The sequence below is a fragment of the Anabrus simplex genome, chromosome 2 (genome assembly GCF_040414725.1).
Source record: "Anabrus simplex isolate iqAnaSimp1 chromosome 2, ASM4041472v1, whole genome shotgun sequence".
Classification (NCBI taxonomy): Eukaryota; Metazoa; Arthropoda; class Insecta; order Orthoptera; family Tettigoniidae; genus Anabrus; species Anabrus simplex.
In genome coordinates, this window is record NC_090266.1 from 912,464,058 (window position 1) to 912,491,439 (window position 27,382).

General features: G+C 39.0%; 1 protein-coding gene across 2 annotated transcripts in view; it reads left to right on the plus strand.

Moving 5' to 3' along the window:
* Gart (trifunctional purine biosynthetic protein adenosine-3 Gart) overlaps positions 1-27,382 on the plus strand; it is a 529,244-nt gene that overhangs the window by 227,758 nt on the left and 274,104 nt on the right. For both annotated transcript variants that reach the window (XM_067141687.2, XM_067141686.2), the window contains exon 8: positions 18,399-18,522. In XM_067141687.2, coding sequence (XP_066997788.2) covers positions 18,399-18,522 — 124 coding nt within the window. The remainder of the gene's footprint in view (positions 1-18,398; positions 18,523-27,382) is intronic.

Genomic DNA, 27,382 nt, shown 5'->3' on the forward strand with positions numbered 1-27,382 from the left:
TGGTGAAATTAGGCTGTACAGAATACAAGTTTTCTCACAAAGTTCTTTTAAAATTATTTTCAGGTAGCATTATGGTTTGTCAAAAGATGTTCTGGTAATGAAATGGTGGCATGACATAGCGGCTAGCAGACGATGGGAGAAGAAAATTGAGGACTTTTTCAGACAAAAAAAAAATTGTAGGGCATACTGTATATTTAGAGTACATCATCCTTCTGAAGAAATCCCAATCCCTATCTCGCTCATGATGATTTTAACTCACTTTACACAATTTCATATTATGCTGTTATTTAATAGAACCAATTAATTGCGTAAAGGTAGAGAGACCCATAGCCAGCCCTGTGGTGTAGGGGTAGCATGCCTGCCTCTTACCTGGAGGCCTTGGGTTCGATTCCCAGCCAGGTCAAGGACTTTTATCTGGATCTAGGGACAGGTTCAAGGTCCGCTCAGCTTATATGGATACAATTTAGGAACTATTTGATGGTGTGATATTGGCCCCGGTCTGGAAAGCCAAGAATAATGACCGAGAGGATTTTTGCTGATCATACGACACCTTGTAATGCGCAGGCCTTTTGGCTGAGCAACAGTCACTTGGTAGCCTGTGGCCCTTCGGGATTGTTGTGCCATTGGGTTTGTTTGTTTTGTTTTATAGAGACTGGTGCCGAGGAATGGAACGCAGTGTTTTCTGAAGAGAGAATGGAGTAGATTAGACCATTAACTTTCCTCTACTCATCCTTTCCTCTACTCATCCTTTGGAGGTGAGAATGGAGTAGATTAGACCATTAATTTTCCTCTACTCATCCTTTGGAGGTGAGAATTCAAATTTCTGCTTTTGGTTACTGATAGTGTTGCTTGTAGGAGAAACATTCTTAAATTTCTATCTTGTTATGATTTATCACTTGCCTTTCTCATAGCTTTCATTGCTCAACAGAAGAAGTAAGGAACAATTTCTCTTGAATCAATGACAGTTTCCTCCACAACGTTTTCCATCATGTAGTGGTACCGGGTTGGTGGCAGCTTTATAGTGTGCTGATCACTGCTGCACTATCAATAAGGCAGTATATAACTTTGACTCAAGTGAATCCATATGCATTGCTGAAACCATCCTTTGGATGGGAGAATTCAAATTTCTGCTCTTGGTTACTTATAGTGTTGCTTACATGATTAAAGCAGGAGAAACATTCTTAAATTTCTATCCTGTTATGATTTATCACTTGCCTTTTTCATAGCTTTCATTGCTCAACAGAAGAAGTAAGAAACACAAAAACATGTTGCCTCCCTGACGTTCTTAAGGGTGCAGTTTCAGCATCTGCTCGTCACAATTGAACTCTGGTGTCTGTGTCCCTGTCATTGAAAGATGGTATTGGCATCATGAAGACACTGTAAAATTTCTGTCAAAGAAATACCTGCATCTGTAGGCACAGCATGCACTAATAAAATTGGAAAGGAGTCCTGGGTATGAAAAGATTATGTTAATGTTAGTGCTACTTATTAAAATGGATGATTCACTATTCATTAACATACATATAAGGTGAAATGGTTGTGCTAATGTGAATTACCTAAAGGTGGTGTCATGAAAGTACCAGAGTATAAATTGTCACAAAATGTAATAGAAGACTGGCATAATTATGTCATGATGCACATCACCCCAATTGTGTCTTCGTATATACATCTTGATTGTAAATTTGTCATAAATTTTTTGTAACAGGTTAAAATATGTTTTAGTCCTAAAAAAATACTAGTCTGTGATAATAAATTACTAAAATTGCTTTTATGAAATAAATCACCAAGATTACATGATTTGGAAACTGAAAATGATCTATAGGAAAGCAGAACAATTTGTTCAGATATACCATGTGATACAGCTGTGCCTATTCACTCAGTTTTGTGAAACTTGCAGATTATAGCCTAACCTATTGATCTTGGCTACTCACAGTAATGTTTGGTCACATTACGCTTTCTACAAATATTTTATTCCTGTCACCAAATCAACATTAATGATTAAAATATCATATGATCATTCAGAATTGTGAAAATCCTATTTCACATAAACATTGTGTACAGGGATCAAATGACAGGCAGAATGACTGATGTAGTATTGATATAACAGAGCTCCATTACAACTCATGATATGCGAGCGAACTTATAGCTGGAGGAGGAAACAGGTGCTCGTTAGTTGGAGGTTTGATTCCAATGTAGGACGAATATTTTCATTTCATTAATGTTCATGTGTGTCGTATTGATGGAGATGAATGTAAAACATTGAGTTCTCATATTGCAGGTACTCTGCTATGTTTGTTTTTAATAGATCTTAAAAGAGCTGTTTGTAGTAAGGTAAGCTATTACCAACGAAGATGGAATGGACTTGTGTATTGCCATTCGATTATTGAAGTGAATGTTCATTATGACCACCTCCTTCGTTAATTCTAGAACTCCTAACGGGAATCTTTCAGACTCACAAGTTATGTTCTATTCTGCTTACTTTTCCATATTTGTGCAGTAACTTCTCCTTTTATTTATGCTCATGAATAGCATATCTATATTATGTGATGGTTTTATTCATGATCTCATTAGTTACTCTTAATTTTTGTGTGCTTCATATGCACAATGTTATGCTGATACCCAGGCTGAGACTGATAGACTCACAAGTGCTGTTTCTTCCATCTAGATTATTTTCTCTGTATTCTATTGGCAGTTCTGCAGAGACATTGCGCTTGTTTAATTAGTGTAACAGTCACCTAGTAAATATTGAGTTTCCTAAGTGACAGTTCATTCATGATGAGTAAGAGAAAGCTGACATAATGTGAAATTGGTACAATATTAAATGAATGTGAGGGTGATTCAAGTGAAGGTGTTTTCAGTCAAGATTAATCAGACTATATACCAAAGATGATGAAAATGACAGTGAGGAGGATCATTTTAGTATAGTCAGTGAGATCAATGATATGAGTGAAGTACAAGACGGTATTGTTAATCTTGATGATACTGATAGTGTACATCAAGCAACAGACAGCATATATATGAAAGATTGGGCGTATCTGGAATACGCACCATCCTTAACAAATAAAGGTAAGGAACCTCAACATTCTCAAGTCTCAGATGAGAGCAGTCAAGTTGCAACCTTCAGAATCCATTGAATCTCCTATAGAGACTTGATTTATATTTCACATCAGACATACTTTAAAAAGTTGTCCTTTACACCAACACAGAAGCTGAGCGTGTTTACAATGAGGAGGGAAATCAGAAATTCTAGAAAAATAAGACAGTGTTGAAATTAGAGCATTGATTGGGCTACTCATTACTACAGGTGATTTGAAAAACAACCTGTCGAAAATCAGAACTTTATGGAGCGATATGCGAACCATGTGACCTTGCCACGGTGGGGAGGCTTGCGTGTCCCAATGATGCAGATAGCCGAGCCGCAGGTGCAACCATATCAGATGGGTATCTGTTGAGAGACCAGACTAACGAATGGTTCTTCGAAAGGGGGGTAGCAGGCTTTCGGTAGTTGCAAGGGCGGCAGTGTGGATGATTGACTGATACGGCCTTGTAATAATACTCAACATGGCTTTGCTGTGTTGATACTGCTACACGGCTGAAAGCAACGGGAAACTACAGCTGTAACTACCTCCCGAGGACATGTAGCTCTCTCTGTATGAATGGTGTACTGATGATGGCTTCCTCCCGGGTAAAATATTCCGGAGGTAAACTAGTCCCCCATTCGGATCTCCAGGTGGGGACTACACGAGAGGGGGCGATCATCAGGAAGATGGATACTGACATTCTGCGAGTCGGAGCGTGGAATGTTAGAAGTTTGAATCATTGTGGTAGGTTAGAGAATCTGAAAAGGGAGATGGATAGGCTAAAGTTAGATGTAGTTGGTATAAGTGAAGTATGTTGGCAGGAAGAACAAGATTTTTGGTCAGGTGACTACCGAATTATCAACACAAAATCAAACAGGGGTAATGCAGGAGTTGGTTTAATAATGAATAAGAAAATAGGGCAGTGGGTAAGCTACTACGACAAGCATAGTGAAAGAATTATTGTAGTCAAGATAGACACCAAACCAATGCCCACCACAATAGTGCAGGTCTATATGCCTACTAGTTCAGCGGATGAAGAAGAAATCAAAAGAATATATGAGGAGATAGAAGATTTAATACAATATGTAAAGGGTGACGAGAATCTGATTTTGATGGGAGACTGGAATGCAGTGGTAGGCCAAGGAAGAGAAGGTGGTACAGTAAGAGAATTTGGATTGGGACAAAAGAGCGAAAGAGGAAGTCGGCTGGTTGAATTCTGCACTGATCATAATTTAGTCCTTGCCAATACTTGGTTCAAACACCACAAACGACGGCTGTATAAGTGGACGAGACCTGGAGACACTGGAAGGTATCAAATAGACTTCATTATGATTCGGCAGAGATTCAGAAACCAGGTGTTGGATTGTAAAACTTTCCCAGGAGCAGACGTGGACTCTGACCACAACTTGTTGGTCATGAAATGCCATCTGAAGTTGAAGAAATTGAAGAAAGGAAAGAATGCCAAAAGATGGGATCTAGACAAGTTGAAAGAAAAGAGTGTGATGGATTGTTTCAAGGAACATGTTGCACAAGGACTAAATGAAAAGGCTGAAGGAAACACTATAGAGGATGAGTGGAGAGTCATGAAAAATTAAGTCAGTAGGGCTGCTGAAGAAATGTTAGGAAGGAAGAAAAGATCAACTAAGAATCAGTGAATAACTCAGGAGATACTAGACCTGATTGATGATCGACAAAACTACAAGAATGATAGAAATGAAGATGGCAGAAAAGACTACAGGCGATTAAAGAATCAAGTGGATAGATAGTGCAAGGTAGCTAAGGAAGAATGGCTGAAGGAGAAGTGCAAGGATGTCGAAGGCTGTATGGTCCTGGGAAAGGTAGATGCTGCATACAGGAAAATCAAGGAAACCTTTAGAGAAAGGAAATCTAGGTGTATGAATATTAAGAGCTGAGATGGAAAGCCACTTCTAGGGAAAGAAGACAAAGCAGAAAGATGGCAGGAGCATATCCAACAGTTGTATCAAGGTAACGATGTAGATAATTTGGTTCTGGAACATGAAGAGGCTGTTGATGCTGATGAAATGGGAGACCCAGTTTTGAGGTCAGAGTTTTACAGAGCTGTGAGTGACCTAAATATGAAAGGCACCTGGAATTGATGACATTCCCTCTGAATTACTGACTGCCTTAGGAGAAACCAGCATGGCAAGGTTATTTCATTTAGTGTGCAAGATGTATGAGACAGAGAAACCCTATCCGATTTTCGGCAGAATGTAGTTATACCTATTCCCAAGAAAGCCGGTGCTGACAGGTGTGAAAACTACCGCACCATTAGTTTAGTATCTCATGCCTGCAAAATTTTAACACGTATTATTTACAGAAGAATGGAAAAACAAGTTGAAGCTGAGTTGGGAGAAGATCAATTTGGCTTCAGAAGAAGTATAGGAACACGTGAAGCAATCCTGAATTTACGTCTGATCTTAGAGTATCGAATCAAGAAGGATAAGCCCACGTACATGGCATTCGTAGATCTAGAAAAGGCATTTGATAATGTTGATTGGACCAAGCTATTTATGATTTTGAAGATGATAGGGATCAGATACCGAGAACGAAGAATTATCTACAATCTGTATAAAAATCAGTCTGCAGTGATAAGAATCGAGGGCTTTGAAAAAGAAGCAGCAATCCAGAAAGGAGTGAGGCAAGGCCCCTCTCCTTTTCAATGTTTACATAGAACAGGCAGTAAAGGAAATCAAAGAGAAATTTGGAAAGGGAATCACAGTCCAAGGAGAGGAAATCAAAACCTTGAGATTTGCCGATGATATTGTTATTTTATCTGAGACTGCAGAAGATCTCAAGAAGTTGCTGAATGGTATGGATGAAGTCTTGGGTAAGGAGTACCAGATGAAAATAAATAAGTCCAAAACAAAAGTAATGGAGTGCAGTCGAACGAAGGCAAGTGATGTAGGAAACATTAGATTAGGAAATGAGTCTTAAAGGAAGTAGATGAATATTTTTACTTGGGTAGTAAAATAACTAACGATGGCAGAAGTAAGGAGGATATAAAATGCAGACTAGCACAGGCAAGGAAGAGCTTTCTTAGGAAAAGAAATTTGCTCACTTCAAACATTGTATGGAAGTGAAACATGGATGATAACTAGCTCAGAAAGAAAGAGAATAGAAGCGTTTGAAATGTGGTGTTACAGAAGAATGTTGAAGGTGAGATGGATAGATCAAATCACGAATGAAGAGATACTGAATCGAATTGGTGAGAGGAGATCGATTTGGCTAAATTTGACGAGAAGAAGAGATAGAATGATAGGACACATCTTAAGACACCCAGGACTTATTCAGTTGGTTTTTGAAGGAAGTGTAGGTGGCAAGAGTGGTAGGGGTAGACCAAGGTATGAATATGACAAGCAGATTAGAGTAGATGTAGGATGGAATAGTTATGTAGAATTGAAAAGGTTAGCACAGGATAGGGTGGCATGGAGGGCTGCATCAAGCCAGTCTATGGTCTGATGACTCAAACACACATGGAACGATAGTAGGGGCTCCAGTGTTTTGTGCAACAATGAGTTTACAGAGATTTGAGGAACTGTTGATGTTTTTTGCATTTTGATAACAAGTCCACAAGTCTTAAATACTATTAGAACTGTATTTAAACATCATACAAAAGTGATGATAATGAGTCATGAATGCTTAAAAATTTCTTTAAAATGCATTTTAGCGTAACTATCTTAAAAAGTCGTCTTGTTACAATCTTGTTAAAAGTTAGCACTATTGTTGCAACATGTTCTGGTTGTAAAACGGGCTGAATATTTGTCAGGTTGAATTGTGGGGAACTCCTCTTGTTTAAATGTGGTGGAAGTGTTTTTACTCGTAGGACAGAGCTTGTAATGAAAAATGTCAACATTGAAAATCAAGTGTCATAATTATCAGCAATTCTTATGGCTATTGATGTCTAGAAAGAAAAGAAAAGTAAGTATGTTGGTGGAAGTTGAGAAAACAAGGCTGAAATAAATTGAGTAAATGATGATGCTGAGTACTCACTCCTTGTCCTTCGGCCTCTTAGATTGGGCTCTGTCCTGTCCATGGTATGTCATGTCATGCCAAGGGTTGACTGAACAATGGCGGCAGCAGCAGAGAGGAGGGTGGTGAACTGGAGGGAAAGCAGTAGCTTGCCTGTGACATACTTTGTTTTTCTTAGTTCTTGATTCAAACACAATATTTATTAATTAATGAAAAAGGATGTTGATTTATTCAGAGATTTTGTTAAGATTGAAGTTAGGGTTAAATCTTCGGTGGAGATGTATGTGGATGTGCTCTTATACAGTATATTGAGTAAAATGCTTTTTCTGGCTATGTGCAAAATGTCTGTCTTGGTTTATGAAAGAAAGGAGTGATTAAAATCACTCATATGATCACTCACAGCTGAAAATCTATTGTATTTCTTGGCGTTTATGTGATCTTTATAAAGAGTTAAAAAGCTCTCCCTGTTTGCCCAATGTAACTGGTGTAACATTGGAAACATTCTAGTTTGTAACCATCGGAATTCAAATATTTATTATTAGGGTTGAAAATATGCTTATTATAGAAAAACTTAGCATTGTTATCGACATTTCTAAATGCAATTGTAGGATCATGTCCTTTAATTATACATTGCCTGACAAAAAATTTAAGCACCCAGGAGGAGTGGCTGAAAGTGAATGAAACTACATATACTGAAAGATCATGTGCATTTACTGAACTGATTACAATATGGGATGAAAGATACAAGGCCATTGGCAGTTACAGGTGGAATGTTGGCGCCAGGTCAGTAGGGTCGAATGGTACGCCAAGCATTGCGGGATCCCATAATTTCGGCACCTGCCATCCGCGAACATATACTGGAGACTCTACATCATCGATGTGAGTTTCCGCACATTGTCTCGAAGACTCGCATCTGCTGGATTGGGGCCCTATCACCCCATGCGTCGGTTGCCATAGACACCTGAACACCAATGCCTGTGTTTGGAGTGGTGCCTTGCCCAGGAGACATGGACAGAGGACGACTGGCATCACATCATGTTCAGTGATCGCGTGCAATTCAGTGATGAGCCGCGCTTCTTCATAATCTCCGATGACCACCTTGTGCGGATTTCACGGCGTCGAAGGCAGATAGTGGATCCTGCCCATATTGTGGAAAGAGACAAAGGCATAATCCCTGGCATCATGGTGTGGGGAGCCATAGGATGTGCTTTCAGGTCACCACTAATAGTACTTTTGACGGCACAGCGATACGTCAGAGACATTCTGCGTCCGCACGTCCTACCCCGTATGGCACAGCATCCTGGGACAGTGTTCCAACAACATAATGTACGTCCACACACAGCACATGTGTATGGTCTGCCTAGAGCATGTTGAGGTCCTCCTATGGCCAGCAAGATCCCTGGACTTCTCCATCATTAAACACATGGGGGACGACATTGGAAGGGGACTCCGTTCCAGTAACAACCTGCGGGATCTGGAGGGACAGCTGCAACAACTGTGGACGAACTTGCCTCAGGAGAGGATCCAAAGACTGTCTGACACCCTTCCGAACCGTCAACAGCGAATAAATTCACGCCCACGATGGGGAAAGGGCGTCTTTTAAAGCTGAACAATGAAAACGATTGTTCATCCATTTCTAGGATCGTAGTATGTAAGTGCAAATGGTTTCTAGAGGACCCACTGCAATTGCTGTTGTTGATTAAGATGCCAGATACCATACCACCTGTACGACATTTACGAAATAAAAAACATATGCCTCAAGCCAGGATCGACCCCTCGACCTCCTGCATGCTAACCCAAAACTCTATCCACTGCACCAACTGTACAGCACAACTAATATGTACTGACAGAGGTAGTTACCCTATATGTGGTTACAGTGTTGCTAGATTGCCACTCTTCAACGTCCTTTTTCTGTCAGATATACTCGCAGGGCGAACTTTTCTGAGAGACTTTTTTTCTTGCTGGCATGTGAGGAGACGTGCTGCGATGCCCAAATGCGCGAATTTCGGTTTATCCTGTACATCCTTGTAAATCCAATCATTTACTCGCACATCAATGGTAAGCATGTAAACCAAAATGGGATAATATTGGACCACTCCTTCTGGGTGCTTACCTTTTTTTTGTCAGGCAGTGTATTGGTTATTTTTAATGTATCCACAAAAACGCACACGAGATGCTGTCAGTTGGTACAATTTTTATTCACATCTATTTACAAATTAAATACACACATAACCTTAATCACTGCTGTCATAACAAAACACATCTCAAACTGCCAGTTTAAAAAAACTGCCTGACACTTCAATATGGAGATTACAACCTTGAAACACAGTTGCCTACCAACTGCCTACATCGGCATGTCAGTTAACCACAACACGTGTTCACCAGTGAAACTCCTGCTAAACAATAACTCTCAGACCAATAACTCTCCAACCAATAACTCTCTTGTCACTGTCAAGATCATCTCCTTATATATGTGCTTGGCCAGGCTTCTAGAAAGCTACATTGTAAAATATACCTTCTTGAAAATTCGGGAGTGCCTAATACATAGATTATAATGTACAGATTATTCTCAATCATTCTCATCTACCTATACCATTCTGGAAGTTATAGTGTGTTTCACAATTATAGATTACAAAGTATATATACAGGTAAGAATAAATTATATACAGGTTCTTACATTAATTGAACTCGTATAAATATTTATGTACAGCACCTGTTTCATGACATAACCCCACAACAACGCGATCGTATCATAATAATAATAATACAAATACTGACTGGATGTAACACTTCATAGCCAAACATACAAGTAGTAGTAATAATAATAATAATAATAATAATAATAATAAAAATAATAAAAATAATAATTTGAGCTCGATACTTGTATTATTTACCCATGGGTGAGAGAAATTTTTTAATAGTTATATCAGTTTGTCTCACTTGCGTCATCTTGAAAAGATTACTATTGTTGAAGGAGAAGGTGACATAGTATTTCTCTTTCTTTGGGCTCTTTTATCAGCATGGTGGATGGTTTATTTTTTTATTTTGTTCATGATTTTGTCAATAAAATTTCTATTGTAGCCATTGTTAGCTGAAATGGTATATACATTATTTATTTCCTTTTTATAATTTTTATTGGAAAGTGGGCTGTTACAAGCTGTGTAGATCATACTGTAGAAGGCAGCCTTCTTATGTGCACCTTGATGAAAGGAATCCTGTTTGATGACATTGACAGTTCAAGTCGATTTCCTAAAAGTGTCGAAAATGAGACTATTCTTAATTCTGACTATTTTGGGATCAAGAAAATGTGTGTATTTTTTAACTTAAGATTCTGTGGTAAATTTTTTATGGGGATTTAGAGAATTAAAATTGTTTAATAAAGTTCGGTCGACGATGATATGTGGATCTATGATGGCAAAGATGTCATCGACATATCTTGCCCAAAAGTGATCTCATTCATATTGTTAATGACCTTTGATTGTTACAAATTATCGATATAGATCTCAGCTGAAATGTCCAAAGCTGGCGAACCCATAGGGAGACCCATTTGCTGTTGAAAACCTACAACCTGTTTTCCAGACCTTCACCGGGTCAGGGATGTAATGAATGAATCATATATAGGCTATTAGTACGATGGGGTCGCCACTCCCAAAGTGATTTATTAATGAGTGATAGTTGCTATGAAATGAGAATGGAGAGTGTTGCTGGAATGAAAGATGACATGCAAAACCGGAGTACCCGGAGAAAAAGCTGTCCTGCCTCCGCTTTGTTCAGCACAAATCTCAAATGGAGTGACCAGGATTTGAACCATGGTATCCAGCGGTGAGAGGCCGGCGCGCTGCTGTCTGAGCCACGGGGGCTCCCTACCCTTTTGTTGTTACCACGGCTTATTGGAACTCAGTCTTTGTGGATTTTTGGTAAAGCTCTTGTTGTGGGGAGTCTTTGGTTCTTATTTATTAATTTGGAAGTTTCATATTTGTTGAAGAGAGAAAACTGAATTATTGAGTGATTGTTTCATTTTTAAAAATCTTGTTAGTGGGATCCTTTTTTATTTAGAAAAGTTACTCTCTGACATAGAATTGTTCTGGTTTTTTGGACGTCATCTTTTGTTATCAACACAGTAATGTTCCCTTGTTCCCTTTATTAGCTTTGGTGATGACGATTATATTTTTTTATTTTCCGTTTTAGCTCAATAATCTGTTTGTCAGAGATGATGGACTTCTCAAATTATATTGTTGTTTTGAAACCAAAATATTTAAATTTTTCCTAAATTCATATCTTCAGTCATCTTGTTTCTTTTACTGGTAATTTACTGAGCTCGATACCTGCAGTCGCTTAAGTGCAGCCAGTATCCAGAATTCGGGTGACGATAGGTTCGAACCCCACTGTTGGCAGCCCTGAAGATGGTTTCCCGTGGTTTCCCATTTTTCACACCAGGCAAATGCTGGGGCTGTACCTTAATACCTTAATTAAGGTCACAGCCGCTTCCCCCATCGTCGCCATAAGACCCTATCTGTGACATTGCAATGTAAAGCATCTTGTAAAAAAAAAAAAAAAAAAAAGTTGGAAGAGTTCGTCCAGCAGTTGTGTTTATTATCCTTGCATAGGATGGTTTACTCAGTTACATTCAAAGATACATCAGTGAGATTTTTGATGGGAGGATTTCATTTAATTGTTTCTTTTTCAGGTAAAATTCTGTTACCATATGTTTGTTTTTCAGGTAGTTTATAAATTTATTTATTTATTTATTTTTTATTTTTATTTTTGCTAGGGGCTTTACGTCGCACCGACACAGATAGGTCTTATGGCATTTATTTATTCAAAATTAGTTTCTGCAAAATGAAGAACATAACAGTTATAAATCAAAAAATTTAGTTTTAGTTTCTGGAGAAAGCTAAGTCAACTGAGGTGTTGAACAACAGTCAACACTAGTCACATAGGTTCAGGAAGCCAAAGGAAGTAGAGCCACATGGTCTAAAGCTCAGATATGGGCAGTATTTTGAATATTTACAAATATTCTTGAATTGATGCAAGTTTCATTATCAATGGTGGATCGTAACACATCGCAGTATGTCATAAAAAGGTCTCCTCATTTTTGATTTTTGAAAGTAGGCATATGTTCTTGGGGACATTTTATCTTGTTTTGTTTCCAGAGATCTTGCAAATGTTTAGTTACATCCTGTATATTAAAAATCAATATGACAGAACATTTCTGCAGTCATGACATGCATCTACATGTAGATTCGTGCCTGCAGACGCAGAACAAATTATATTAAAGTTAAATACCAGGTAGACATCATTATGATGAACCTCGATAATGGAGTAACTGGTGTGACCCTACAGTGCCCATAGAAAGAGTGAAGGTAGCTGTTAGGAGGAAGAGGTATTAGATTATCTGAGATACCACCAACAAAAGGCATAATAGGTCAGTTACAAGTAGGTTGCATGGAAATAAATCATACGAAGGTCGATCAAATATAAACAGGATTTTTGTTCCTGAACATCAAGAGTTGGTAGGACTGGTACCGTGCTTCTGCTATGCTTAGGTGGGACCGTTAGGGGTGGGGAGAGCATGCTGTTAGATATTTCCCACTGTTTTGTCAGTAACACTCACGATGCCAGAGCAACAGGTGCACCCCTCCACTGCGCAACGCATAATAAAAAAATGTCTTGCTCGTGAAGGAGTTACAGTGGTGCAAATTTGCCAGAGATTGACTGCACAGTTCGGTGATGAAACATTGTCAAGGAAACTTGTGTTTGCCTGGCATAAAAAGTTCAAGAAAGGACGAGAACGTGTGGAAAATCAGCAACACGATCGCTGTCCTCAGACCAGCATTACAGACGAAAACATCTATGTGATTAAAGAGATTGTTGACGACGATTGACGAGCGAGAGTATCAGAAATTGCAGAACAAGTCTGAATCATTTATGGGAGCTGTCAAGCAATCATCAAAAATGACCTACAGTTCTGTAAAGTGTGTTCCAGATGGGGCCCCTCACCTTTTGACCAAAAGTCTGAAGTTGAGATGTTTGGAGGTCTGTCAGACGTGTACGACAAGGTGTGCGGAAGAAGGTGATGCATTTTTGAGTTGGATCGTCACCTGCGACGAAGCGTGGGTCCACCACTACACTCCCGAATTCAAACAAGCCAGTAAAGAGTGGTGGAGGAAAGTGGAGGCAGCACCAGTGAAAGTCAAGACTTGACTCTCAGCTGGCAAGTTTCTTGCAACCGTTTCTTTCGATTGGCGAGGCATTTTGCTGATTGATTTTTTGCATGAGCGACACAATCAATGCTGCTTACTGCTGGAAGCTGTTGAACAAGGCGAGGGTTGCATATTACCGCAAAAGACGAGACCAACCGATTCGACAGGTCTTCCTCCTCCACGACAGTGCATGGCACCATACTGCAGCTCTTACCTGTCTCCAAGCTACAGGAAATGCACTGGACTGCACTGGATCACCCTCCTTACAGCCTGGACTTTTTGCCCTGCGATTTCCATTTGTTCGGAACGCTTAAAGAAGGTCTAGGAGGACAACGATTTGAAGATGACAAGAGTGTGGAAGACTTTGGGCGCAACTGGCTGGTGACATGACCCTGTTCTTTTTTACGGTGAGGGCATCAAAAAGCTGCTCATACGCTGGGACAAATGCATTTCCAAAGCAGGAAACTATGTGGAAAAATAAATTGTAATTGCCTTGTGTTTTTCAATAAATTAATTTAAATAAAAAATAAAATCCTGTTTATATTTGATACCCCCTCGTATAAACCATGAATAATTAAATTAATTTTTAATTCTTTACAAACATATATGTAGGAAAAGTGCTCTAATGACACTGGCGCTATTGCCCTGTTGGGCCTACCAAGCAACTGCTGTTCAATTATTCTCACGTGGGCTGAATGGACCTCAAACCTGCCCTCATATCCAGTTAACAATTCCTCAGCTAGCCTGGGGCCTTTAGGTGAGATGCAGGATCACTACATTTCGACTGCGGATCTGGCTGATTGGTAAAAGCAATTAGGAGAATTTGTTAAGTTTATATTAACTAGGAGAATTGTCAGAGTGTTTGCAGTATCCTTGTTTTGGTGGCAATAATTTCTTCCAGGAACATTTGCTAACACCATCTTGCTCAGTCTCTGTGCAATATATTGTCAGATAACTATCCATACCAGATATTTTTCTTTTAGTTACTTCACTACTGTGAATTAAAAAGTTCTTTTTTGCATTAAAGCATTGTTTGCATCAGGACACCAAGTTATCTCACCAGTACACTGAATATATGTCACATTATCAGAAGTTGAAGCATTTGTAACCTGCTAGCTGTTATGGCTATTCTGATAGTTCTTGTGTTCCTCTCAATCCAGTATTTAAACCATGTCTAACTCAAAACCCCAACTGGGCTGAATACCATAATATGGCTGTAAGATTGTGTGGGCCACAAGAAAAGGAAATATTTTTTTTACATTTTTATAATTACATAACTAGTTAATTAATTACCACTAGTAAGAAAAAACAACAGTAACCCATCAAGGTTTTCTTCCTAATATTTGACATCTGTTTTCTTTCTCCAGCTTCCCTTATTTGCTGCAGCATCTTTTAAGACTGAACCAAGATGAATGTTTCTAAGTCTGGATCTAACAGGAGACTTGTTTCCTTTCCTTAATGAGAACAGTTGCTCATACTAGTTGAATATTAAAATAATTTCACCTGTTAATGTGCAAGTCTCTCCAAATTACACATGCAAAACTCAGGAACACCAATATGGTTAAATTTGTTCTTCAAATTTGAATTACATTGAACTTTAATCACCTTCGATTGCAGATGTTACAATCTTATCATGATACATATCGTCGTCATGTCTGCAAAAACCACTCTGTGAAATATTTTAGCTTAGAATTTTGGCCGGTAAGGTTCTATCATCTAAGGTTCAATATTGTGCGAATATAGTCTAGGAATTCTCGCTGTTCATAATATGTTTGCTGCGGGTCTGTATTTCTCCAATGATATTATCACATAATGGTTTTCACAGTTGCATTGACTATATCAGATTGTGGAGTATTGGGAAATGGGATTGAACTGCTGGAGATGTCTGTAAGGAATTGTGATACACAGCATTGTCATACATTCTTCCTGATATAAAATCATCAGCTGTAAAACCAATTTCTTTACAAATTATTTACTTAAGAAACAAATTTTGATCAAAGGTTGCAACAGTTTTGGAATTTAACCATTGGTTGGATTAAGGTAAACAACCTAGTAACATAGTATCAGAGATGCCAACTATTACGATTCAATTGTAATAAATACAAATTACCCATCACAATTACTCCTTTATGAATCACACATGACAAATTACAATTTTTTGTTGATTTTTAAATCGTAAGTGTATGGAGTGTTCAAAAGGATACACAAGGAATGCCATTACAGCTTGAATTCTCAGAATATTATTTTCAGATTTCTCAGTAAGAATTTATACCCCTTTCCTGTCCCTCGTTTATGAATAATTCGAGTTTTCATGTGCCGAACGCAGTGTGTGCTTCCAGAACCGGAAAAATAGGCACCTGTGAAGTGGTATATCTTGCGGAGTTGTTGTCTTTGTTCGTCACATGACCAGACTTCCATGCAAGTATGCAAGTCCTTTTATCTTTGCTTTGGCGGCAAAGTGGTGACAAACTCCATTTCATTGTGGATACTGTGTGTGAGACTGATGAAGAAGTATTTATTGCGATTTTGGTTGCCAAATATACATATATTGCTCTTCTAGGATATATGCTAATCGTGTGTTACAAAATGCGAAAGGTTTGAAATGAAGCGAATTCTTCTGCAGGAAAATACATGTGGTGACGTTGCCGTGATTAGTGACGCCAAGTAATAAACCAAAAATAGTTCAAAAGTTTAGGGAGAAATACTCAAGAGTGGCCCTGTTTACTGCATTCCTCAAAATCTCATTCACACGTGTTTTGTGGTGTGTTTAGCGCGATTTTTCACTTGCGCATGGTGAGGAAGAACAAGATTGAGTTCCATGCTAGTATGAGCACCGAACTGTTAAGTGCTTTGTTAGTGCAGAGGATGCACATGATATCAAAAGAAAAGCATGTCACCAGTGTACCTTTACCAAACAGCAACTACAAGCTGCTAAGGGAGGAACTACAGTAGTCAACAAAAGAAATGATATGTAAGGAAGATATAAAAAATAAAAATAAATCTACGCCCCCCCCCCCCCCCTCCCTCCATGCTCAAACGGCTGCATTACGAATTGCCTTTCTTGAAAGTTGGCATCTCTGTAGTATGTTCTCATTGCCCTTGGATGCATATACGTATCTTAATTTCTAAGCTTCCTTCATAATAGAAAGGGGAGAAATAGTATCCTTTGAGTCATAAAGATCTTGCTAAATAGAGGGTAACTTCTTGTTCAACCAACACCAGTGCAGAGCTGGGAAGATAGGATATTACGTGATTCTGAGGAATCATATAGATACGGGATTAAGTCTCATATTCTTTCTAGAACCTCAGTAACAGAATTGGATGTCACTTTACTGTTGAGTGTTCTTTGCCTCAACAGAGATAATATTGCGACAATGGAAATCACCAGTGCACGAGATGGAATGACAGAAGGGGGAGGACATATTTAGCAAAGGTGTGGGAATGAACCAGCAGACTTGTACACAATTGGTTTGGGTGTCTTGAGGATAGCTGATCCTCAAAGCACTTGTATTAACATGATGAAAACTTTTCTACGTCATTTTCATCTCGTAATGATCACTCGTTTGTAATTACTTTCAGTCTACTCTTCCTTCAACATTCTCCTTTCTGATCATATACTTGCAATGAAAAGGATGACTAGATCGATATTAATTAATATCAGTTGTACTAGAAGTTAAACTAATTTCAGACCACCACCACCACCACCACCACCACTCGATCTGTTGCAAACCCCTTCCTATCAGGAAACCTTTGGTTTATGCAGAGAAAATCACCAGATGTTGGCACTACTGCCAAGGTAGATGCATGTGATGTCATTACTGACAGTTACTTAAAAAACTAAATTGCTTATTAGAATGAACATGTCAGAATCCCATTAAGAATATCAAATGTTAGAACTGCTTCAGAATCATCTTCTTCTTGGCCTTTTCCCAATGACCTGTGGTTGACATTTTGTATAGATTTAGCCCATTTTTGCCACCGGATGCCTTAAATGTTATGTGGAGGGTTGTATTCACTATTGAATGTTTCTGTGGTGGTTTGTATTTTGATGTTTTGTATGTAAGTAAATATATGTATGAAGACAAACACAAATGCCCAGCACCCAGTCTAGAGGAATTAAGTTAAAATTCCCGACCCAGCTGGGAATCGAACCTGTGGCCGTCTGAACCAAAGGCCAGTTTGCTGACCACTCAGTCAAGGAGGTGACTTTTTAAGCTGTTTCAGCATGAAACAGAAATGTATAAAAATAACACGAAAATAATGCTAAGTAATTCAATGGAAGATTGTCAAATTTTATTTTCCTCCTTTGAATGGAAAAGACTTTTCTGGAATATTTAATCTGGTTCCTCAAGGAGGCCAGTTAGCATAATGTCTGCTTCACATAGTTTTCCCCTGGCCTCTCATCACCAGTAAACCATGAAGTCTGTTATCTCGGAACTCAAAATCTATCAAATGGCTCGATCATGAGTAAATCAAGTACAGTCATAAGAAATATCAAGAATGGCTCAAGTTATATATTTGTGCAAAATATGACTTATTATGTGCATATATTTCTTGTCATCGGCAAAATTTCACATTTCTCTTTTTACAAATGTAACCACATTAACTTAGATCCCATGGCTTTAGTCGTGAAATCAACAGCTACTCCAGCAGTAAGTCTGAAGTTGAGTAGTGGCTTCAAAATCCAAAATATGGATCACTCATCACTACTCTGTTCAACCAAGTCACCTCCATACCTGTTAAATTTCAAAATATTGGTTTTCTGAGAAGTTAACCCTTGAGTTCAGTTGAATGATATTTCTCATTCTACCAGCTTAAGGACTAGATGTTTAATTATTGTACAAGGCATTTGAATATCAAGTTTTGTAATTAAAACAAATCAGATCTAAAATTCCACTTAATTTCAGATGCCACAATTTGGCTGGGTTCCTTCAAAATGTCTATTTATCCACCTAACAACAAGCACAATTTCCATGATTTCAGGTTTAGTATTTTGCTCTAAATGGAAGTGCCAATATTTATATACTTCAATTAACTAAATAACAAGATGTTAGTCTGTATACTGATTATCTCTGTGTTCTAGAGATTCATTTCTCTCTCTCTCTCTCTCTCTCTCTCTTTCTAGGCATGCTGTCATTTGAAACTCCATGAAGTTCAGTTGAAATGGAGAGATGATGTTTTTGCCGTGGGAGTTGTGATGGCCAGTGCCAATTACCCGACTTCTAGTAGCAAAGGAAATGTGATTAGAGGTAAAATTATCATTTAGATATTACTTTATTTGGATACAAGAGATTTGTCCATCACTACTACAAGAATTCCTGTGCTTATTACTCTTGCACACTTCATGTTCAGGACAATATGAAGTACAGTGATGATAATGCTTCCTGGGATCCTGAACTGCAGTTTGACTTTCCTGAGGTGTATCAAACTGTCATTGTATGTCTACCCCTTAGTCCTGTTTCTTGATACAGGGTCGGGCATGAGGTGAGATAAATTTATGTGGCATGTTTTCATGGCTAGATGCCCTTCCTAATGCCAACCTCAGTTGAGGGCCTAATGAAGATGAAATGTATTATGGTGAATGAAATTGGGAAAGGAGGTGGAAGTAATCGCCTGTGGCCTATGATTAGAAACTGTCCTGGGATTTTCCTGGAAGTGAAAATGGGGAAACCACAGAAAACCATTCTCAAGACAGCCCACGATGGGGCTTGACCCTACGAGTCTCCCGAAAGTAGAGGTTGGCTCCGTAGCCGTAGCATGTTAACACATTGCTGACCGGATGCTTGAGCTTGTCACATACCCTGTGGACCGGACATTTTTTTACTAAGCATACTAGGGTGCACTTGATTATAAAAATGTACATAAATATTAAACCAGACAATATTTTATCTTTAAAGTTGGTATGGGTACTCTCCAATGCCCCTAGTAGTAGTGGATCTGCCTCTACAAAACCATCTTCAGCGTCAATTCCTAACACATCATTAATGTTTACATCATTGTCGTAGTCAGAATCACTTGAATAAATAAGTACACTAGGTAAATTACGGCCTGTAGAGGCTTGAATATCACTTCCACTATCACTCTCACATTCGGTTTCCACTAATTCATTAGACTATTTCCATTTGAACGATCATCGGCATATAATTCTTCTAAAATATCGTCGTCAGCTAACACCGTATTCTGCACTTCAAGCTGGGACGGGAGGCCAAGTCAACTAATTGTGCGGATCGTCAGGCAACCCCACGCACAAACCCAGCACGGTTCATCGGATGATGTCATCCGGTCATACCTCACGCCAGACGACATTATCCTACAAGGTGATCAGAAAACCACAGAAGTCCAAGGAACGTACCAGAAGTGCAACAGACACCTCCCGTGGATCACCGAACCAACTGACAGTCACTCCTCTTGTTATACAGTGCAGACCAGCCACAACAACCGCAGCAACAGCCTCAGCAGCCACCACACAATCAACCTGTACAACAGCAACTAGACCATCCGCCAATCTTACAAAAACTATCAGCTGTGGTAAACCAGTTGGCAGTGAGCATGCAGGCCCTCGCAAAGCATTTTTTAGCCGAGGACCACGCATCGGACGATGGGGGCGGAGGCTCCGAAGCGGTGGATCCCAATTTTCGCTCCCTCCGCCCACACAACTACCCGAAGGGACTGGAAGTGCCCCCCGACTACAGAGTGTTCCAGATCGTCACCGCCTTGGAAGCGCTGCTACCCAGTATCCCAGCTGGATGGGACCACCACGACGCGACCACAACCCTATGGCTTCTGTTGGCGTGGCATTCGCTGGACCATGCTCAAAGAAAATATGCATTCAACCAGGTGAATCTGCTTTACATCGCCCTGTCCAGAGGTTGGAGTGCAGCGATCCAGCTCGACCAGGCAACCGGCGACGAGATCGCCGAGTTGCCCCAGGGCTTCCAGTTTCAACCTCAACCGCGGGCGCCGGTCAGTCGCACCCCAGCAACCAGGGGGAGGGGTCGCGGCGGACAGGCCGGAAGAGGAAGGGGAGCAGCCACAGCGCCAGTAGCTCTTCAACCATAGATGCGGCGACGGTGACTCCCCCACCGGGCAGACTTCCCCTTGCCCGGAGGAGTCCACTACCAGCACCCATGGCACAGGACAACAGGATAGTTCTCCATATCCCTCCACGACGCAGACGACTCAAAACAGCATGCCTCACACCACCCTCACGACGCAGTCCCTGGAAGACAGCCGGACAACGCAGGGTACCTTAACGGAAGCAGCCTGCCTAGCTATATGTATTACTTTCTTTGTATTTTCCTTTGCCTTTTGGGTTCTTTTTATGTATAAAGTGTGTCGCTGATCTATGTATTTAAATTTTCAATAAAATCAGTACGATGGGATCGCCCCTCAGGGAGCCCACGACTCGACGCCTCACTGTAAGTTAAGAACTTCATTTTCCCATATTGAACTGAGATTCACAATTATAATTCAAGGAGGTTCAACCTATTCAATACAAAATGTGTTGTACAAGGTGTTCACAACATATTATTTATTATTACTAGTACCGGTTTCGACGCTTGATGGTGTCATCATCAGCTAGAAATCACGAAGTGGGCATAGTACATGTCATAAAAGTTGTATAGATAATACATATGTTGCAAAATACAAATGATAGGCTGTTTTCTCATTAAAAACTAGAAGAATGATGTGTAAAATATGGTGATATAATATAACACATAAAGGCGTTATAGTCTAATGAGGCAAGTGAGTATTATACAATAAAATTGGTATGATGAATGAGAATAAAAGTCTTCATATGATAACAAAACGATGCAATAAAATTGTCCACTCTTCTATTGTTGTTCAATGGAGACATATATAAGTCCAGGTCCAGTGTTGTATGTGGTTGGCAAGACCATCAAATATTTGTCTAAGGCCGGGACACCTGACGTTGAGAGGTTGAATAAGGTTGATTTATAAGGTTGTCTCAGCTCAACGTGGGTGGTGAAGCTTAAAAGGAAGAAAAAACTAAGTTAATGAAATGGATATCTAAAAATGGGATCGCGGCCGAATATGATAGGATATGAGACTCGCCTTGTTTAGCGTGCTGGTTGTATGTTGTGAGAAGAGTTGTGGACGAGTGAAATGGGTGTGAGTAAGTTGAGTGAGTGAGTGGACAGACCGGGAGAAGCTTCAAAGTTAAATACTTAGAACACGTTAATGCCATTAAGTATAATAGGTTTTCTGCATTAGGCCAACACATACATGACTCAAAGCATAATTTCACTACCATAGAACAAGACCTAGAAATTCTCAAAAACATAAACAAAGGCCCTTTACTCGATGTTACAGAAAACTTTATTCACTTAGATAAATTTTACAATCCTAATCTAAACCTTAATGAAATTTCAGAAAAACCTAATATCCTTTTCGACTTTCTAATCGAAGTCTTTAGAGGTATCAAAATCACAGAGAGGAAATTGATCTTTTATGCTCTCCAAAACACTCTTCTATGTCCCACACCACCGCCACTCCCCCCCCCCCCCCCCCCGACCCGCCTGGAACTCCGCCATCCCTTCTTCCCTTCCATTTCATTCCATTCCTCTCTCCTTCTCCCCCTCCCCCCTCCTCTTCCCGCTCCTCCCACCCTACCTTCACACTCACTCAACTTACTCACACCCATTTCACTCGTCCACAACTCTTCTCACAACATACAACCAGCACGCTAAACAAGGTGAGTCTCATATCCTATCATATTCGGCCGCGATCCCATTTTTAGATATCCATTTCATTAACTTAGTTTTTTCTTCCTTTTAAGCGTCACCACCCACGTTGAGCTGAGACAACCTTATAAATCAACCTTATTCAACCTCTCAACGTCAGGTGTCCCGGCCTTAGACAAATATTTGATGGTCTTGCCAACCATATACAACACTGGACCTGGACTTATATATGTCTCCATTGAACAACAATAGAAGAGTGGACAATTTTATTGCATCGTTTTATTATCATATGAAGACTTTTATTCTCATTCATCATACCAATTTTATTGTATAATACTCACTTGCCTCATTAGACTATAATGCCTTTATGTGTTATACTATATCACCATATTTTACAGATCATTCTTCTAGCTTTTAATGAGAAAACAGCCTATCATTTGTATTTTGCAACGTATGTATTATCTATACAACTTTTATGACATGTACTATGCCCACTTTGCGATTTCTAGCTGATGATGACGCCATCAAACATCGAAACCGGTACTAGTAATAATAAATAATATGTTGTGAACACCTTGTACAACACATTTTGTATTGAATAGGTTGAACCTTCTTGTATTCTAATTGTGAATCGACGCCTCACGTCTCAGCACGGCTGCGCCAGTACTGTCTCCCCCTCTTACACGTGACAAGCCGATCGGTTATATAAGGCCATCACGAGCCTCCACGAACTGCTTCAGACTGACGCTCCCTCCAGGGACGCCCCGGCTTTTGTAATAAGTCCGGGTGCGTGTGGAGAAATTGAAGCACTTGCCTGGAGGGAACGTCAGCCGGGTTTGCCGCGGAGGAGATGGGGTACCACGAGAGAGATAGACCCCCTCTCCGTTACTTCATAGACTGAACCGGCAGAAAGAAAGTCGACATTTTGAAACTAAATCGAAGAATAAAAGAGGCCGTGAATAAAAGAAAAGTGGCAGATATACATCTATGATTTATTCTACTCAATGTGTGCGTCCAAAATAGTTCAAGATATGGTCAAGAGATGTCTCAGGAAGACCGAAAACAATGTCATGAATAAAACCAAGATTTCTCAAAGCCCGTCACCTACCGCTGGCGAGCGTACTGCGAGCTTTCTCGGGGCCCGTCATCCATGTGTTAACATGCACGGTCGCTGTGCTCAGTGTGTGTTATCCTGTCTATATTGTATGTAATTTACAATGGACATTTAATTAAATATTTAACTTCCCCATGTTCGTTTTCAATCCGTGTTAAGAAACTTCAAATAACCATTTAAAATAATAAAGTAGACAAGTTCGAAGATTCTGTGTAATTTGCGTTGTTCTTAGTAAATTTTAACTTTTTACCAATTATAGTTAAACACCGCTTATACATTTCTCTCAAGTACACTTCTTGCACATACATGTTGCTTTTAGAAGTTTATTTTAATTTTCCATGTAAAACTGTCCCTCTTGTACATTTCTAGTTGGGGTGTACATACATAAAGAATGAAGTTGGTGCCCTCTTGGCAAAACTCGTGATGAACAGTGATGGAAAGAGAATCAGAAAAGGAAAATGGATGTACTACAGTTAGACGTAGCTGGGGCGATACAGAAGACTGTATCAGTGATGAACTACACCGAGTGTTTGGCAGTGCTAGACGTGACATTGCATTACGTCTAGCAGCAAGTGGAAGCTACACGACTGACACTGACAATGATGTTCCAGTCATTGAATTGAAATGATGAGTGATATGGCTTCCTCTCAGGTAAAATATTCCAGAGGTAAAATAGTCCCCTATTCGGATCACTGTGTGGGGAAGAGTGATCAATCATGAGGAAGGCGAGTACAGACGTTTTGCAAGTCGGTGTGGAATGTTAGAAGTTTGAATCTTAGTGGTAGGTTAGAGAATCAGAAAAGGAAAATGGATGTACTACAGTTAGACGTAGCTGGGGCGATACAGAAGACTGTATCAGTGATGAACTACACCGAGTGTTTGGCAGTGCTAGACGTGACATTGCATTACGTCTAGCAGCAAGTGGAAGCTACACGACTGACACTGTAGTTCCGAGAAGATAGTATGACATTGCTGCTCAAGTGAGGCTCTCTTATAAAACAAAAGGATTAGATAATTTCTTTAAAATTTAAATTTGTGTTTCTTTCAAATTTGGTAATGTTAACTTGCCCTCTTCCCTGTGAACCGTGCGACCTTGCTATGGTGGGGTGGCTGGTACATTCCAGTGAAGCAGCTAGCCGAACCGTAGTTGCAACCATATTGGATGGGTGTCTGTCAAGAGACCAGACTAACGAATGGTTCATGGAAAGGGGGATAGCAGCTTATGAGAAGTTGCAAGGGCAGAGGTTTGGATGATTGACTGATATGGCCTTGTAATAATATATAACGTGGTTTAGGTTGCGTTCTCAATGTGATTTTATTTATGTACATAAATATCACACGAGATACATTCACTTCTTGTTTGTAAAACCACTTTATTTTCACTGAGTCTATTCCTTTACAACACAGAATTTATTATTTATTTATTTATTTATTTATTTATTTATTTATTTATTTATTTATTTATTATCAGCAACAGCATAACGCTGTTCGCTTAATGACTATACAATGATACACAGTTATACACAACACTGCAACACTATTAAGAGAAACATACTGAAGCAATTTACATTTGATTCTGACAAGCACGGATATCAACAAGTCCTCACACTGATCATCATCGCAAGGCAAGTCTCACTCTCTCTCGGCCAAGCTCAATATATGTATATACAGTTCGACAAATTGTCTTAAAATCTCTAACTTCTGGAAATATTCTTGCAAAACTATAAATGGACACACCCAAAGATACAGGGAACAGTTGAACGACCGGTCAGGTGATTGGAATACTTCAGTGTAGAATCACCTTGAACATTCGATTACGATATAGTACCCATAGATGAAGAAATCTACGTAATTCGTAAAGCTTCCACGTGTATCTGGGTAATCACGGTAAGCTTCCAGAGACCTCCAATTGTGTTAGAATGATAGTGGAACAAATCCAACATACAGTAGAAGTCCGTTATAATGAGAATTCATAACGGTAAAAAATTTACTTGCTATAACAGACTGTCGTTATATCTGATTTTTTGTTAAAGTCGGGAAAAACCTGTACACATTAAAATCGGTGTGAAACGGCAATCAGTTTGTCTGAAACTTGCTTTTTGGCAGATGATATCCACACTACAGTTTGCTAGTTTGTTATTTTTCATAATCTTTCAATGGAAGAGTGTCTGAAATAATTTAAATCTCCAATGCCAATCATCTCGTACTTCTGCATGGTTTTGTTACAGTTTATATGTTTTATTGTTGAAGTGATTATGTTATCTCATGTTTATACAATTTTGACTCACACTTCATGACAACTTTGAAACTGACATTGTACTTCGCGTCTTCATGTTCTCTCATTTAATCACACTAATGTAACACCTTGTAATATAAATGTCTACATGCTAGCCTATTTCCCACATTTTGGCTGAAGATGACGCCAAACAGCGTCGAAACTAGTTCCAAGTGTAAATATATGTTGTAAATAAACTATAACATTTATTTGTATTGAAAAGGTGGACCCTTTTAAGTATTCTGCCATATCATGAGGTGTATCCCATTCTTACTTAATTAAGCAATCGTTCACTTCAGCCTTTATTTCCAACGAGCTAACTACTGTTATCGGCCACTTTATTTATGCATTTATTACAAAAATGTGTTATCCTCCTTCATTTTCCTTTGAATGTCGAGGAGAGATCTCACTAGTGTATATAGCAAGAAAACAATACGATACCGAAGATTACCGATCGCATTTTGTGGCAAATCTTTCAGTTTTCTTATTCAAACAGCATCACCTAACCTAACTTAACGGCACTATATGTATCATAAAAACATATTCCAAGCGCCACTAGAGAAATGATAACATTTTCACTATAAATTTACATGGGAATTGCCTCTCTGAAATTTAACCAGACGCGAGAAAATATAAACTAACCTCTGAAATCAGTGATGCATTCTGCCATATTTTGAGGTGTATCACATTCTTACTTAATTTCGATGTAGGGTATTAAAATTAAGCAATCGTTTACTTTTATTTCTAACGAGTTAACAACTGCTATCGACCATGTTATTTATGTATTTGTTACGAAAATATGTTCTTCTTTCATTTCTAATTTTCTTTAGGGAGCAGTATTTGACGGGTATTACTAATCTACTCTGACATCGCCTTCGAATGTCCATGAGAGAGCTGGCAAGTGCACATAGCAAGAAAATGATATCGAAGGTCGCATTTTGCAGCAAACGCTTCAGTTTTCTTATTCAAACAGCATCACTTAACCTAACTTAACCATGTATGTACCATGAAAACGTATATCAAGTGCAAGTAGAAAAGCGATAACCTTCTCGCTATAAATTTAGATGGGAATAGCCTTGCCAAAATTTAACCAGATGCGAGAAAATATAATCTAACCTCAGAAATCGGTGATGGGCACTGCCATATCTTGAGGTGTATCGTATCACATTCTTTCTTAATTTCAGTGTAGAGTATTAAAATTAAGCGATCGTTTACTTAGCCTTTATTTCTAATGAGTTAACAACTATCGACCACGTTATTTGCGTATTTATTACGGAAACATGTTCTCTTTAATTTCTGATTTTCTTTACGGGACAGCAGTTGACGGGTATTACTAATCGACTCCAACATCACCTTGAATTACAAGTAACAACTCTCATTATTGTTCCATATTGAAGATGACGTTAGGCATAGATATCAAGGATAATTTAATAAAAAACCACCTATTCAATACTTTCCACGTTTAATGTGGTTATTATCTACATGATTTTATGTAGACTTATTTGGTCAGGTACATGTTTCACCCATTATTTTGGGCATCTTCAGCCTGTAAACAACCTTTAGGTCAAGGTTTGGGACCTTTTTAACCAATATAAACATACCTATATATACACTATATACAACATATACATTATATACAATATATACAAACATAAGTTAATACAGTTAAGTTTTTTGGTCCTAATCTATCTAATATGGAAAATGTCCAAAACTAAAATGGATCTTCTTTTCGGTGAAGAGGATTGCATATCAGGGTTTATGTGACCCCTGTAACATATTAAGTTCTTGACGTATCGTGTCTGGTGACAGGATGTGTCGTCAACAATAAGTGGAGATTTGAACTGATTGTAGGTTGGTCAAGATTTAAAATATAAATTTAAATGTGTTTTAACTTGGCAGTTCTATTCTGGTTAACTTAAAATGTTCAAAACTAAAAATAAAATGAAACGGATCTTCTTTTTTGAGAAGGGGTTGTATTAAAACTGGTGCTTGTTTGACCCACGATTTTCATTTTC